This window comes from Stenella coeruleoalba (genome assembly GCF_951394435.1).
Source record: "Stenella coeruleoalba genome assembly, chromosome: 9".
NCBI classification, from domain to species: Eukaryota; Metazoa; Chordata; class Mammalia; order Artiodactyla; family Delphinidae; genus Stenella; species Stenella coeruleoalba.
In genome coordinates this window covers 99384072-99399807 of record NC_137155.1, presented here as the reverse complement: position 1 = coordinate 99399807, position 15736 = coordinate 99384072, and the positions used below count along the sequence as shown (strand labels likewise).

General features: G+C 47.1%; 1 protein-coding gene across 2 annotated transcripts in view; it reads right to left on the bottom strand.

The window, feature by feature from the left end:
- Positions 1–15736, bottom strand: part of NUB1 (negative regulator of ubiquitin like proteins 1) — a 28021-nt gene continuing 12285 nt past the window's right edge. For both annotated transcript variants that reach the window (XM_079930995.1, XM_079930996.1), the window contains exons 8-15: positions 15358–15464; positions 10082–10268; positions 9298–9405; positions 8428–8580; positions 4627–4773; positions 2584–2679; positions 1748–1925; positions 1–1490 (exon numbers count right to left, since the gene is read on the bottom strand). In XM_079930995.1, coding sequence (XP_079787121.1) covers positions 1312–1490; positions 1748–1925; positions 2584–2679; positions 4627–4773; positions 8428–8580; positions 9298–9405; positions 10082–10268; positions 15358–15464 — 1155 coding nt within the window. In that variant the 3' untranslated portion in view covers positions 1–1311. The remainder of the gene's footprint in view (positions 1491–1747; positions 1926–2583; positions 2680–4626; positions 4774–8427; positions 8581–9297; positions 9406–10081; positions 10269–15357; positions 15465–15736) is intronic.

Sequence of the window (15736 nt, the reverse complement as noted above, 5' to 3'; positions counted from 1 at the left end):
CTCATTGCAAAGTTAGGCTGACAATTTTTGAATATATTTTCCACCTTTTATTTCCATCTGTATCATCCATTTTAAAAGAATGACAAGAAAAGATTTCCACCCATTCAAACTGGACTGCTCTCCAAGCTTTGTTGAAAATGATTCCTGAAAAAGCTGGAGCATTTCGGCCAGCCCCCTGACGGCAACCACGTGGCCCACCTGCCCTGTCACAGGGGCTTCCGGTGACTCCCGGAGGCAGGGAGAGCCTTGGGAACACACCTGACACTTGATTCATCCAGCAACCGGCTGCTGCTGGCTGCGTCCTGGTGCTGGACAGGCTTTTCATGTAATACACGTTTACGGAGGGATGCAGGGTGCAATGAGAACGGTTATTTGAGCTGTTAAGAGGCTAACAACATACCTTTACAAACAGTCTTCCGTAATATACCCAAGAAACCCTACAAAGACTTGGAGAAAATATACCTTAATTTCTGACAGGTATCTTACCTTAGCCAGCAGTGAATTTAATAGGACAGAAATGCATCTAAAAATGCTAATTAAAAATAAGTTGCTTTGGTTAGCATTTAAGACTTTACCATTTAATAAAAGATTTTATTTTTGTAAAGAAGAACTTTGAATACATATATATTCTGAATTTCAGCCTGGAATTTCAAGTGCCTACTTTACTAAGCTAAGCACAAAACACAGACGTTTCAGGCTGAGGGCATCTGCCACCGTTTGGTGTGGCTGTGGGAGCCGATGCCTCATCATCAGGCCCCCCAGAGCACCTGCAGTGGTTGAGGATCTAAAGGACGTTTTCGGGACGGGGCAGAGAGGCTGAAGCAGAAAGGCAGAGCTGCATCACGGGAAGGAGGAGACGATCGAGCAGTGGGCTCAGGAGGGCAGGAGAGCAGGGCAGGATGAAGAGGAGGAGACAGGGCCCGCTTTCGCTCCCATGAGCTCCTCCTGGATCCCTTCCCTAGCAGCCACCCTATCCCAGTCCTTCCCATTTCTGGGTGGGTAAAAAACAGAGCAGGGAGGCTGGCATTAGGGTTGCAGAACCTGAAGGCAGCTGGGAACTGCAAGATCTGGCCAGAGGCAGCTCAGTTCCCAAGACGGACCCTGGGGACCGGCACCTGCCCCCCGCCGCCGGACCCCACCAAGTCTCTTACTCTTTACATCCCTGTTCCCCGCCTACCCCTCCCGCCCCCAGGTAGGAAGCACTCTGGAGCAAAATCAGATAAAGCGTAAGAAAAAAAAAAGACCTGCATTACACTCTTCATAATGATAGAATTTATGAGCAGAAACTTAGTGCTCACTTCTGTTCATCACTTAGTTTCTCTTTGTTGCTGTCTTTATACTTTCTACATAGGATAAGTACTCTGCAATAATAATTTCTTCGTCTTCCAGAGTTGAGTCAAGGTAATCTTCTTCATGTTCTGGAATATCTTCCAGGATTTCATTCACAGCCTCTGTCTCCATATCTTCATCTGTTGAGGCGCTAGAGGTCCCTGCAGTAAAGAAGTGCAGCAACAGGGGAGCTGAGGGAGGAGGACAGAAAGAGAAACCTCCACGGGGACCAAAGGGACCCACGTCAGCTCCAGCTCGGCCCTCCCGCGCCACAGCGCCCGAGCAGCCCGAAGTGTGCACGTCTGCGAACGCCCCTCGCCGCCCCCGCGAGCCTTCGCCGCCCCAAGCCCCGCCTGCCGGCTTCCGCTCGAGCAGACAGTCCCTCCCATAGGTCGGTCTTCAGAGATCGCAGACCCACCTGCAGAATCAGACGGGGATGTGGGTGGCGTTGCTGAAGAATCTTCCGCCGAGAGCCGCAGGCCAGAAGGAAGACTTCCACCGTTGTGAGCGAGGGTCTGAGCCGCCAGCTGGACGTTTCCCCGGAACACCCTCAGGGCAGCCTCAGCCGCTGCCGCGTCGAAGCCCATGTACACCAGCTGGGAGAAGGCAGGACGGCACTGGCGAGGGCCCAGGCCACACGGCACAGCGCGCACCCGGCACTCCCGCCCCCACGCAGAGCCGGGAGAGCCAGGTCTTGGGGGGTACACGTTCCCAAAACCCACCGCACGCGTGTACCACCGGCCTTCCCGCGCTAACGTGCGCGTGAGGCAGCTTGGAAAGGAAGGAGGAAGACCTGAGGCGGCCACGTTGGTGCCCAGTCGCCTCAGAAAGGCAGCCGGCTCGCAAGCCAGAGGCAGCGCTGCGTGCACAGAGCTCGTTGTCGCCGGGACCCTTAGCTAGGTCTCTGCAGCACACTAGGCAGGCTAACGTGACGGGGGGCACACGTGGACATCCCTGCAGGTCACAGGCAGGGGAACGGGAGGCGACGCACCAAGAGGCGTGTGTAGGAAAGAGGAGAAAAGCCCGAAGAAAACCTTCCCATGGCTTCCCTGTTTCCTACTCTGAAGGAAATGCCTGTGCCCCGCGTCCACCGGCTGCAACTGCTGCACGGAGGCTGCGCCCTCGGGCGGGCCGGTCACACCTGGAGCCCCGGGCGCCAAGGGCTCGGCCCTGCCTGGCCTCCAGCCTTGTCCCGCCAGCCAGTCCCACACGAGGCTGTGCGGGCGGAGAGGGGCACAAGGCGCTTGCACTTACTTGGTCAATGGTTTCCCGAGAAGGACTCTCCTGATGGCTGTTGGTTTCCGGACCAGAATCGTTTAACCACCACATCTGAGGCTGACTGAGCAGAATCTACAAACGTACAGGGACACCCGTTACTCATCACTAACATCCGCTCGGTCACTCAGGCAGAGACTGAGCACCTGTCACGCGCTAGGCAGGCACAGCCGTGGGACACACGAACAGGTGTAGAAACTGTGGTGGACGAGGCTCAGGGTGCTGTGGAAGCAGAGAACGGGGACCCCTGAACAGGCTGCGGCTGGAGAGGCGGCTGTTCAAAGGCGGCTCCCGCCAAAGGTCGTGTCTGAGTTGAGGTCTGGAGGATGAACAAGATTATTCAGGCAAAAAGATCGCATCTGAGGAAGCAGGAAAGGATTTGAGAGAGCAGGCGGAAGGATTCCAAGAAAACACAAGCTTGTTGCAGCTCAGCCTCAGGGGTGACAAGGTCATAAAGAGCTATAAACGGAAAGCTATAAGCAGTCCAGGGCTGCCCAATGTGACTTCTCTTTGGAAGGTGACATGCTCTAGGTTTACAATGTCAAGGAGAAGAGCAGAGTTCTCTGGACCCTTGATTTCTCTGTCACATGATACTTACTCTTAACCTTATAAAGCCCTTTTGGGGAACTTCCCTTTTAACACTGAATACTTCTATATCGATCAAATGCATTTATGTACTATTTGTATAATTAAAAACAAGTTTTGAGCCCCATCAGTCCCTTCACATATTCAGAATTTTTAAATTTCTCTAAGAAATCAAATTAGATATTCAAATAACATTTTGAATTAAAAAAATATATTAATACATATATTTGAAAATTCAGTCGACCCTTGCACAACGCAGGATTTAGGGGCGCTGACCCTCATCGCAGTGGAAAACCCAAGTGTAACTTACTGTGGACCCTCGGTATCCACAGTTGCTCCGCATCTGCAGATCGTGAAGTACTATACATAGTATTTACTATTGAAAAAGGTCCACGCATAAGTGGACCCATGCATTTCAGACCCATGCTGTCCAAGGGTTAACAGACCGACTAATGGGGACCTCTGAAGAACAGGACGGGAGGTCTTGAGAATAAGAGGCAAAGGCAGGGCAGGCTCCCCACTGCCTGCAGGATTCAGTGTGAACTCCTCAGCAGGGCAAACAAGGTGACGCGGCCCACCTAGCCCCTGCCTACCTGTCCAGCCCCATCTCTGGCCATTCCCCACCCCGCCCCACCTCCAGCAGGTGTAACCCAGGCCTTGGCAACCCCAGGGCTCAACTCCCCCGGCCTCATGCTTCAGCCCTTAGCGCTGCCCCCGCTTCTCCTCCGTCTGCTGGGCCCCCTCCAGTGACCCGCCCCCCAGCTCAGCTTGCAGTTCCTGCCTCCCCACCCAGTGCTGCGCTCCCACATGGTAGCCCTTACGCCACTGTGTTCTCTGCGTCTGTCTCCCCACTAGCCTGTGGGCTCCCCCAGGGCAGGCGGCATCTCCGATGAGACTCAGCACAGCGCCTGCCTCATTAAGTATCCTGTCTGCTCCTTGAACAAAAATTGGAAGGACGTGGACCCGGGCAGAGTTACCACTAATTTGGATCCCAACCTGTTTAGTCACTTCTGAGGACTTCTTTAAAAAGCCCCTTTGCCAACATGTACTACTGACTAAATAATAAAACTAAATATTCAAAGAAAACATCTGAATTCAAAAAAATTACATTAAAACTTCAATCACCTTTCTTCCACCTCACTGTTAAACTCCCGCTGCAAACAGAAACCTCATCAAAGTTCCTGCCCTGCGAGCCCTGCGGCATCGTGGACAGGCACTGAGGTGGGTGCGGCTCGTCACTCTGGCTCTGCCACTGGGTTCGAGAACAAGAGAGTTCCGACCCTTAGATCCAAACCAGGAATGAAGAGGAAGGCCCGCAGCCGCGGGGCTCCTGGCGTCAGGAAGGACAAAAGAGCAGCTTCAATGAAGAAGTGGAGGGGTGGTGCCTGGGCCGGGAGCAGGGCTGCTCAGGGAGGCCAGAGGCTGGGGAGGGGTTACCTGCAGGGACTCCTCCAGGTTCCCGCTGGCCTGGTGGAGCGCCTGCTTGGCTGCACGAGCGGAGTAGCCCATTCCTTTCAAATAGTTTATGTTCTCCAGGCGGCGTCTTTTCTTCTCTTTTTCCTCCTTCCTTATTTGGTCCAATTTCTTTAGGAAAACAGCAGAGTTACCAAGTTAGGGATTGCGGTTTTGTAGAAAGCCTTTCTCAATCCATGCTCTATAGGAGTCTCAGGGTCACCAGGCAAAGTGAAAACCACAAGGTGAGGTGACCTTCTCTCTCCCCGTCCCACCCAGCATGAGGGCCACTAGGGCAGAGACCAGGGGTGTGCTGCTCGCGGGGAAGCCCAGCGGGAGCCGGAGACGTCAGGCCAGGGAGGGAAGAGAGCACCTCGGGGACCACCACCTGGCACCAGAACAGGCCCCTGGGAACCAGCAGGCACATCCTGAGGACCCCCGGAGAGGTGGACGTGCCTTCTTCTAGGAAGCAGGGGGAGGAGCTTCCTGCATGGGTGGGAGGGCTTCTCAGCCTCTGCTGAGTCACCTGGGATCTTACCGAAATGTGACTCTGAACGTGGGGGCCGTGGAGGGGGTGGGTGGGTCCTAGATGGCGCCCAAGCTACCGATCCACCCACCACTCCCTGGGTAGTAAGAACTTAGTCCACTTAAAACCCCAAGAATGCTCAATGCCAGGTGACAAAGGTCACCTACCCCCGTGGTTCTCAACCCCGAGGCTCAGGTGCCTGGCGTTGCTCCAAGAGCCTGAGGAAGGCCACAGGTTCAGTCTCTTCTCCTCCTCCCACCCCAGCCCTCATCAGGAGAGTTCTGAGTTTGTTTTGAAAGCAAGTATCACTTTATTTTATTTCTATTTATTTATTTATTTTCTGGCTGAGCCGTGCAGCTTGTGGGATCTCAGTTCCCCGACCAGGGATCTCCCCGGCAGTGAAAGCGCCCAGACCTAACCACTGGACCGCCAGGGAATTCCCACAAGTATCATTCTAAAAGGATTTCTGCTGATTAAAACAATAAAACTAAAACAGGTTTGACAACCACTAACTGAATCCAACCTCATTATTTTGCCAATGAGAAGACAGAAATCTCTCAAGACAGTTAGGTGCCCCAGTCAAGGTCATCACCGACAGCAGAGCAGAGAGACAACTTCTGCACATTCTAGAAACGGTCCGCCCTCGGCCCAACACAGGGAGAACAGCAGAGAAAACAGCTTTTCCCTTTGATGTATCTCCTCCTACCTCCATGGTTCAGTCCAAGCAACAAGGGTCCCCTCTACGTTCTTACAGCAAGAACACGGCCTCACCTCTTAGGAGAAGAAAGGAATCCTCACCACGGAACCAAATACTCCAAGCTGGCAGTAGGACTAGGCAGAAGGGGTGACTGCCCACAACATTTCCTGGGATGAAGACAACCTCAGCCTGTAATTTCCTGTTTACAACAGTGGAGAACCTACCTGTGAGCAAGCGGGGCTGACGACGGCTGGGCAGCTCTGCCATCCCGCTGCCCACCCCCTTCCCCGGGGCTGTGGTCCGCACCCCCACCGCGCCCTCTAACTGCCTCCTCTGGGCCAGTCTCCGAGACTCCGAACCCTTCTGCACAGGCCCGGCAGCTCACGCACCTGCTCCAGTCCCGCAGCGGCCCCTCCCCACACCCAGTCAGGCGCCAGCGCTCCTGAGCTCCAGCTCCCAGGCCCCAGCTCCGCCTCCCAGCTGACCCTTCCCGCTTCACCACAAGACCCACGCAGGCCGGCGGAAGTAGTCCGTATCACTCACATTTCCACTTTGATTCACACGTACACACCATGTAAAATGCCTCTACCCCGTCCCATCCTCTGCTTGCAATTCCAGCCTCTTCCACTTATATTTCAAAAGGCTAATAAGAAGGACGATTAACATTCAAGCAGAGAAAGACCCTCCCAGCCAGCCAGCCAGCAGACACGGGCCTCAGAGCTGACACAAAGTTGGGGCCTCAAAGAACACTTTTTTCTTATTACAAATGCCTAAGTCAGTTTTCTCTTAACCATGTAGATACACGTGATATTTCTCTTTATACTAGAATTAGGAAAATAAAATAAACCAAGGAAATGACAATAAGCATTGACTGCGAAGTCTTATCGACACAGTAGGGTCAAATGTTGTGAGAGAACTGGGTTCTAAAGTCACGGCTGTGTACAGGCAAAAAGACTGAACATCCCTTAGGAAGGCCACCACGCTGCCTCTCACGGCCTCGGAACACTTCAGCACTGTCAAGTGACCTCAGTTTCATTAGTCTGTTTCTTTTGCCAGATGAGAAACTGGCCCGTACTCAGGGCCACGAGGTACAAAAAAGCAAACTTTGAGGAATCACCTATTACCCTCTACTCAGTGAGACGTTCAAACCCGGAGCTTCAGAAACTGAGAGGACAGCAGATTCACGGGAGCTCACACGCGATGGGACTCGGAGCTGGTCTTCCCACCAGCCACCCCAGCTGTCCCTAGGGTGTGGGAAGCTGACTAGTTCCCCAAGTAGGCCCTGACCAGCCTAAGCTAAGCAGACAGGCTCAAGCCAGTCAGGTCTTGACACTCCCCTGGCCACGGCGACTGGCTCAAAGGTGGCCAATCAGTGAGCAGCTCAGAACGTCTCTGAGGATTCTGGGACCCGGACCATGCTCTTGGTGTGATGGGATGACCCCGGTAACACGGAGGAGGCAGAGAGACAGAAACTAGAACTCAGCGACAGGGCGAAGCCACTGAATCAACTAACCTGAGACCCAGCCCTCCTCTGGGCTCTTTACAATTAAGTAGGCCAGTGAATCCCTCCCTTACCCTCTTTATTGGGCGTTTAAGCCAATCTGAATTTGTTGCCTTCAACCAAAAGCATCCCAACTACACATCCACTGAGTGGAAGAGTGAGCAGGGTCAATTGCCCTATATACTCTGTTGTTTTTTTATTTTCTCCAAGGGCTTATAGTTTAATTCATTAAATGCACATCTGATAGGACACTACTATTTTTTTAAAAAAACTTATTTTTGCTACTTATAAAAAGTTAGGAAGTGAAGTGGTAACGTTTACCATTTTATATTATCTTTTGGCTTTTCAGAACCTTCTGTAAAAACTCAGAATGCTATTCTCAGATGGGAATTAGAAAGTTCAGGAGAAAACCAGAGCCTTAGTTCAGGTTTTGCCACCAATTTGACCCATGACCCCGGAAAAGACAACCTCTGAGCCTGTTTTCCTCATTTGTAAAACTACCATGTTCGATATGGTAACATTCCTTCCAACTCTGAAATTCTAAAGTTTTTTTTTTTAACTGTACTTATCTCTAATTGTTTTAAATGATTATAGTTTTGAATCTTTGCTTTTATAACATAATGTTAGTTGTTCATATGATTTGACTCATGTTTCCAGGCAAGGATGACATCCTGAACTGTAACAATGGCTCCCTGGAAAACACAGACCCCTTTAAAATGGTTTCCAGAAATATACTGTGATTAAAAAAGAGAGAGAGAGAGAGAAGACTGCTTGGATAACTGTACTTACGAGCTACCTGCCACCATAGCAAGAATAAAATGAAGGAAACTGCACTGTCTGAAAACTGATGCAATTAAAAAAGACAAGTTTTTCTCCTGACTTCCAAGTCTGAAGCAATGAAGAGTTCCTTGTTAATAATACCTAGTACGGAATTTTCTTTTTCTGTTCTTTCATATCTGAGAGCTAAGGCACTTTGGAAATAATTTTGCTATTGCCTCAAGTTTCACACCTACTCAAAGGCAAAGGCCTCAACCAAGCGTTGCCAAGACCACATTAAGGTACCTCTCTGCGGTTGGTGATGTGGGCAGCTGCGTGGTCCACGTTCCCGTCACATGCCCTTAGGCCAAGCCGAGCTTCCTGGGCACTAAAACCCAGCTGCATCAAACTGTGAACTTTTGATGGATCAATATATAGCTCTTTAAAGAGCTGACATGCCTACAGACAAAGAAAAATATAAGAATCATGTAACCATAGTAACATTAAAGCTTAACACAAAGCTAAAACCTAAAGGAAATTGGATTGTACCCAATGTGAACTAGGGTGTGTCAGATTTTAGATAAAACCTCTAAATGTGACCTATTATCAACCAGTGCAAATGCAAACAGACAACACCCTCTCTGCTCACGTGACTTATATGCAGTATAACATGAGAAAACAGGCTGAGGATTGTGGGAGGGGCTGGTATCCATTATCTCCTCCTTTTTGGTAATAAAGTCCCCTGAATTTGAGCTGAGTGTAGCCAGATGGTCTAGGCCAATGGCATGTAGCAGAAATGACAGGAGCACCTCCTGAGTCACCCCTCTAAAGAGGCTTGCCCTGGACTCTCTCCCTCCCTCTGCTGGCTGGAAGAGGCGCTGACAGGACACCAGCTGCCCCACCGCCCTGGCTGCTCAACTCTACAGCCAGATGAGAGAAATGGAAACTTCTAGCCAATTAAAGCCACTGACTTTCTGAGGTTTCCTTATTACAGCACCTTGCCTGTACTCTCGCAAATACAGATGTGTTTACGGTATACGTGAAGGAGGGACTGGGAGGGAGGTGCACTTTCCTCACCAGTCACACACCACTGAGTTCATGAAATACTTAACTTCTGGGGATTAAAAAACTAAGTAGGTGAAAATGGTCACAACTTTGGAGCATCCATTGTCTTACCTTGTTGAGATAGTCATAAGCCTCTTCACCATTTCCACTGTGATAATTTCGGATACCTTGAAGCAAGTAAAGTCTTAAAAACAAGACTTTCTCTTTTCCACAATTTCCCTAGAATTTTTTGGGGGAAAAAAGATAAAACTGTCTTATTTCTCATTACAGGTCTGTAATACTGACATTTATAATTCCCTTCATCTCCACAGGGGCAAAATGGCATTACTAAAATGTTTCTGTCTTCACCATCGCTGATGGCAAAAGTAAGGATCCCAGGGTACAACGGCATCGCCTGTCCCAAACAGAACACCTATCTCCAGGTGCCCAGGACAGGGGGCCCCCTCTGGTCAGGAGGGAAGTATGCAAACCAGGAATATCTCTTATGTTGCCCTGCAATTCCCAAGCAGAATTCTGATGACCTGTGGAAACTGCCTGAGAAAAATCCTTATTCAAAGCCCAGCTCTGGAGCTGTGACTCACTCATGTGAACTGTCACTGTTCAAAATGTCTATTTTCTGCATTTAAACCTTTCATTAGACTCTAATGAATACAGTCACCAGCTCTCTCGGTCACGGTCATCAATGGGTTTCTGTGACTAGAAAACTGTGTTCCTCTGGTCACAGGCTAACTTATAAGATGTTTAACAATCCCCTTAAAATATAGCTTAAAAAGAACACATTGCATACTACTATCAAATAAATCACCTTCGGCAGCAGTCTAAACACTTTAACAGGAATAAACTCAAATTCTACAAATGGGCTCACTAATACCTAAAACTAATTACAGCAACGTACTTTTATGTGGACCAGTCTCTGATGATTTTCTCCATAACAATTTTTAAAGCATCTCTGGGCCATGTTTAATTTCTTCTCTGCGTCGTCCAGGCATTCCAGCTGTCCCAAGCGGAAGTAGCACCATGCTATGTCCAGCTGGAGTACTGCATAGTTGTCCACAGTGTCCAGCAGTTCTCTGCAGCACTCGCTACCAAAGACAAGAAATGACATCACTGACAAGAAGCAGTAAAAACCTTTTTGTGAATTACTGGAATTTTTTTTTTTTCCAGTTTTTGGTGTATTTCCAAAGACTAAGACAGAGATCGCAATGTTTATGAAGGGAACTATATTTATAATCTGAGTCCTTCCAAGGGGAAAAAAAAAAGGAGTTAGGGCTCAAGAAAAGAAGCTCAACACCACCTTCCCTGGTAGGGGAGGGAGACAGACAGACAGACGTACACACACACCCTTGCCATGTTGGGAAAGAGGCTTGGCAGGAAGCGGAAATCGGGGCCACTGTGTCAGAACCCTTCAGCAAACGTGGGGAGACCATGCTTTAAAGCAGTGGTTTCCAACCCTGACTGCAAATTAGAATCACCAGGATGTGAGGAATTTTTCTTTCCTTTTCTATTTTCTTTTGTTTGTTTTTAAGAAATACTGATGCTGGGACCCCACTATATCAATTATAACAGAAACCTCTGGAGGTGGGGCCTGGATGTTGTATTTCTAAAATCCCCCTAGGTAAGTCTAATATATAGCCGAAGTTAGAACCCCAAAGCTTTAAAAGCACACTAAAAAAAAATAAATCCTTCCTTACTATGAACGCCTCAGTTGATGAAGACTCTGATGAGGCATTCACGTCCAATCACATTAAAGGAGGGGAAAAACCATCCAGACAAATGCCAGGCTCTGAATGCCTAGCTGACCTTGGGGCCCAGGTGCAGGTTAAATGCTACTCGGCAGCTGTCGCAGCAGGCTGAACCCAGATACAGAGGAAGGGAGAAGACAGCAAGGCAATGGAAGGTTGACAAAGATGGACATCGAGATAATTTATTTTGATTTTAAATTGTGATTATGTTAGAAATTCATAATGCAAATCTAGATCTCAAGTTTGAACTCTTTTCAATAGGAAAGTAAAATTTGGAACATTCACAAACTTTAAAGATCTCATCTGTTTTTGTTTGTATTCTACTAAAAGTAAGACTGCTCTGGTATAAAACTACAAAACCTGCATGCCCTCAAGCTTCCCATCCTGCCCATCAAAATCTGCTTGGGGTGGGGGGCGGGGAAGAGCTCTGATTCTGTCATTTATGTTTGGTTTTTTTTAATACATTTTAGTTAATTTATTTTGGCTGCGTTGGCTCTTTGTTGCCGTGCGCCAGCTTTCTCTAGTTGCAGCGAGTGGGGGCTACTCTTCATTGCGGTGCGCGGGCTTCTCATTGCAGTGGCTTCTCTTGTTGCGGAGCACGGGCTCTAGGCGCATGGGCTTCAGTAGTTGTGGCACGCAGGCTCAGTAGTTGTGGCTCGTGGGCTCTAGAGCGCAGGCTCAGTAGTTGTGGCGCATGGGCTTAGTTGCTCCGCAGTATGTGGGATCTTCCCAGACCAGGGATTGAACCCGTGTCCCCTGCACTGGCAGGTGGATTCTTAACCACTGCGCCATCAATGACAGGGAAGTCTCTGTCATTTATGCTTTAAAGCAGAAGTCTCCTAAGTGGAGTGCCTGCACTCCAGGGTACGTACAAGACAACCCACCGGGGCGTAAGAATAATCTCTCAGAGCAGGATTTTCCTATTTATTTGTGGTTTCTTTCTTTGAACATTTCTATTCCTTGTGAACGTTTTGTGACATACACACCATATTTTACACACATGCACACACATCCAGATGTATGACCAGGTGAGGGGCACCTTCTCTGAATCTTCTGCTTGGCCTGAGAACTTGACATTGAGAGGAGAGGAAGAAGTTCATGGACCATGGTCTGATCTTACACTCCAGGTGAGATCTACTGATCTACCTGTAGGCACCTTCGGTTTCTGGGAGAGAAGCCTACCCCACCATTCTCACGAAAGCAGCGGACATTTAGCCAGTTTTCAAAGTCTCACACATGTGAACAGGCTTGTTTGTGTCTAAAGCATCAAGAGTGAGGACAGAAACTGCCTCCTTTCAGTTAAAAATAAAATCATGCGTATAAGTTTGACCCAGAATTGAGTATTTGTGCAGCCAAAACCAAACCCAAAACCAAAACGCAGCACAGGTCTCACGTTAAAGACGTTCGTTTCATTCTTTTAGTTTAAACACATAACACTTTTTATTCATATATAGGCTATAAAAGAGATCATGACATCACCTGCATATAATAATTTTGAAACTGTTAGGACTATATTTGAACCTGATCACGTCACTCAGAAAAAAATTTAAAGACTTGTATAAAATTGTCTTAGAGTATATTTTTATTGATTTTGCTTTAGTAGCCTGAATAGTCAATAGCCAATAAATTTTCATGTTAAAAACATTAATTAAAATCAATGTATAACGTTGATTTAAACAAAATATACTGAGCCTAGCTTTAGAAAAATTAAATCCCATTTGGGCTCAAGTCAGTTATTTAACAGAAACTTATTACACTTGCCTCAAGAGTTTTACATTTTTTATATAAAATAAAGATATTAATTTCAAGAAAGGTAAGCTAAGCTTAGGTATCTGCTTTTTTTAAAAGGAAGGTTGGCTAAAAAGTCATTTTTAGTTTTATTACTGGCTGTAAGGAACTGGACTGTGTAGTTTTTTTGTGTGTTTCTCGATACATGGGTTCAATAAATACCATTAAGCGATGCTTGGGATGCAGTTAAAAACATGTTACTTGAAAAGAGTGGTGTGACCTTTTCAGGGCTTAGTTTTAAGCTTTGTTAGGTGGGACCAGAACAGCCTGTAGGGCAGAATTAGCCCTTCTTCCCACACCCTACTGAATTCTCTAGCCAATGCCCCGTTTCCCACAGGTTATTATCCGCCCTCTGTGATCTCTCTGCTTCTCTGAGGTGGTGCTTTCCCAGCCTGGGGGCAAGGCGGGCGTGACCTCACAGGCCTGTGCTGACCATCACTCAACAGAAGACTCCAGGGGCGCCCTGTGCACTCTCCCGCAGGCAGCTCTCTCCTCCCACCACTGTGGCCTCCCTGGATTCCGAGCTCCATCTCTTCCACTCAGGGGAGACCAGGAGGCTCTGCCTGGGTTTCTCCTCCGCACACTGAGGCCTGGGAACTCCAGGCAGTGAGCTGAAACAATTCACAGGGTTCCACTCGTTTGTTTCCCCGCCTCAGGGACCACTGTCCTGCATTGCCAGAAAACCACTGTTTTTACACATTTTGCCCAGTTTTTCAGTTGTTGCAGGCGAGAGGGTAAATCCGGTCCCTGTTACTCCATCTTGGCCAAAAGTATAACTTACATTTTTAGCTTTAAATAGGGGAAAGAAATTACTCTCAGTCATACTACATACCATACCACAAGATGTACAAAAGAAAGCTGTGATAGAACTTTGAGCCTACTTGGAGCAGGCAGGAAAAACATCAAGGGGCAAAGGAAGAACAACTTAAGTTTCTTCCACCTCCACCGCTGACTTGCATTAGAGTTGATCTCTTTTACGAAGAGAGGGAAGGCGCACAAAAATTATGCTAATAAGTTGACCTGCAAGAACAAATCCCCAGTAGAAAAAACCAGTATCTTCTACTTAAAAAGGCACTGACAATTATTATTGGATTATTATGTCCACTACTCACTGAACATGTTAACGTACCATGAACTGAAGAGGCAGTTATTTTTTACTCAGGGTCTCCCTGAGACCTGAAAATGATTACAAGGAGGTGTCCAAGGTGAAAAGACTGAGAAAGGCTCATACGGACAGATCAAGGTCAACCATGCCTCAATAACCGCTGAAGCTGGATTACAAGTGTATGGGAACTCAGTATATTAGCTGCTATTTTTATATGTTTGAAATTTTCCATAATAAAAAGTTAGAAACAATTATGGAAGCGAATAAAAAATTTACCTGAATTTAAGGACCTAACTTACAGCCTGCACTGCTACCTGTAGCAGAAGAGAATAAAACTGACACTCAGAAAAAAGCAAAGACAAAGAGGCAGAGGAGGAAAACCAGAGAGGCACCAAGCCCTTTTCTGGTTACTTTCAGCTTTGCCCCCTCCTCCCAAATATTTTAGACAATAAATCCCCCTTTTTGCTTAAATTTAAGTTTGTTCACTTAAGACACAAGGGTGCTGCCAGTACAGCTGGCAAACTATATATACTTACATTTATCTTCTTGAATGTACTGTATATATTGGGAGTTCCTCAAAACGGAAAAGAAAATAACACTGACGTTGTTACCTTTTGAATATTTCAAACATCAAGTCTATTTTTCAAATATTTCATCTGCCTGGATTATAGCTTCTCAGTACCGTTTCCCATTAAGAGGAACCAGGAGCCCTTGAGAAAGTGTTGGCTGTTGCTCTGGGGCAGGAACTATTCAGGATGAGTCTGGACCAGCTCTGGCCACGAGAGAGCAGAGACTACAAAGATTACCCCAGGATCGGGTCAAAGGGATGCAGCACCACCTGCCAGCTGAAGACAGCCAATTTAAGCTCTGAGGTGTGAAGTGTATCAAATGTGTTAAAATCCATGAGCTCATACTGATACTTAAAAGAAAAAAAAAAAAAGCAGGGAAACCTCACCGGTGATGTCATCTTTGGAAGATGCTAGGGAAGCAACTCATTTATTCTGAAAAGAAGAAAATAAAGAGAAAGAACCCAGCATTTTATTCTGTCTTTCTGTACAAATTGTACCTTAGGAGGACCAAGCAGCGATAAGGAAAAATATTTTTCAAAAGAATTCCAGCAATAAATGCAGAAGGAATAATACGTTATCACCATCTTGGAGCGCCTAATGAAACAGTGGATTTGGGGAACGCTCATCAACATCTACACCAAAATCACTAAGTGAAAAGCTGACAGGGACCTTATAACGGACAGTGCAGGCTGACAACATGTCATAAGAAAGAGACATGATACCCTACATGCTTGTTGTAAAAAAATAGTGCCTATGTTTATAAAATGCTTTACAGGGAAGAGAGATCAATTAGAAATCTGCGACGGGGAGAAACAGTTCGCAAATCAGTCTACACCATAACTACTCTTTTACGTTAACCATCTTGGGTGAAAATCCGAAGTGTGAAGTGCACGGGGTGGGGGAAGGGTGCTGTGTGTAACTCTCATCCTCCTTCAAACTTGCTTTCACCAGGTACAAAAGCACCTACCAGAAATATCTGTCAGCGTCCAACAGACACGGCAAGGCTATTCCATATTCTTTTCTTTTCAGGAAAGCTCTGCCCTTCTCATGATATCCCATGGCTAACATAAGGGCCTAGGAAAAAATAAGGATTTAAAAAAACATCACTTTAAACTATAATAAAACGAATTATATTAAAAGCATATTAAGCCTAAAGAAATCAAATATTGTGAAAACAAACAGACAAAAAACTCAAGATCACAACTAAATCTAAAAGCCAAAATTAAGGAAAACAGCATTAAACCTTCATTTCATTTAAACACTGAAACCAAGAACTCAATTTAACATGGCTGAAATGGTCAGAAACGGCACCCGTCCCTTCGTTTTCATCACTTTAATTTAGTATT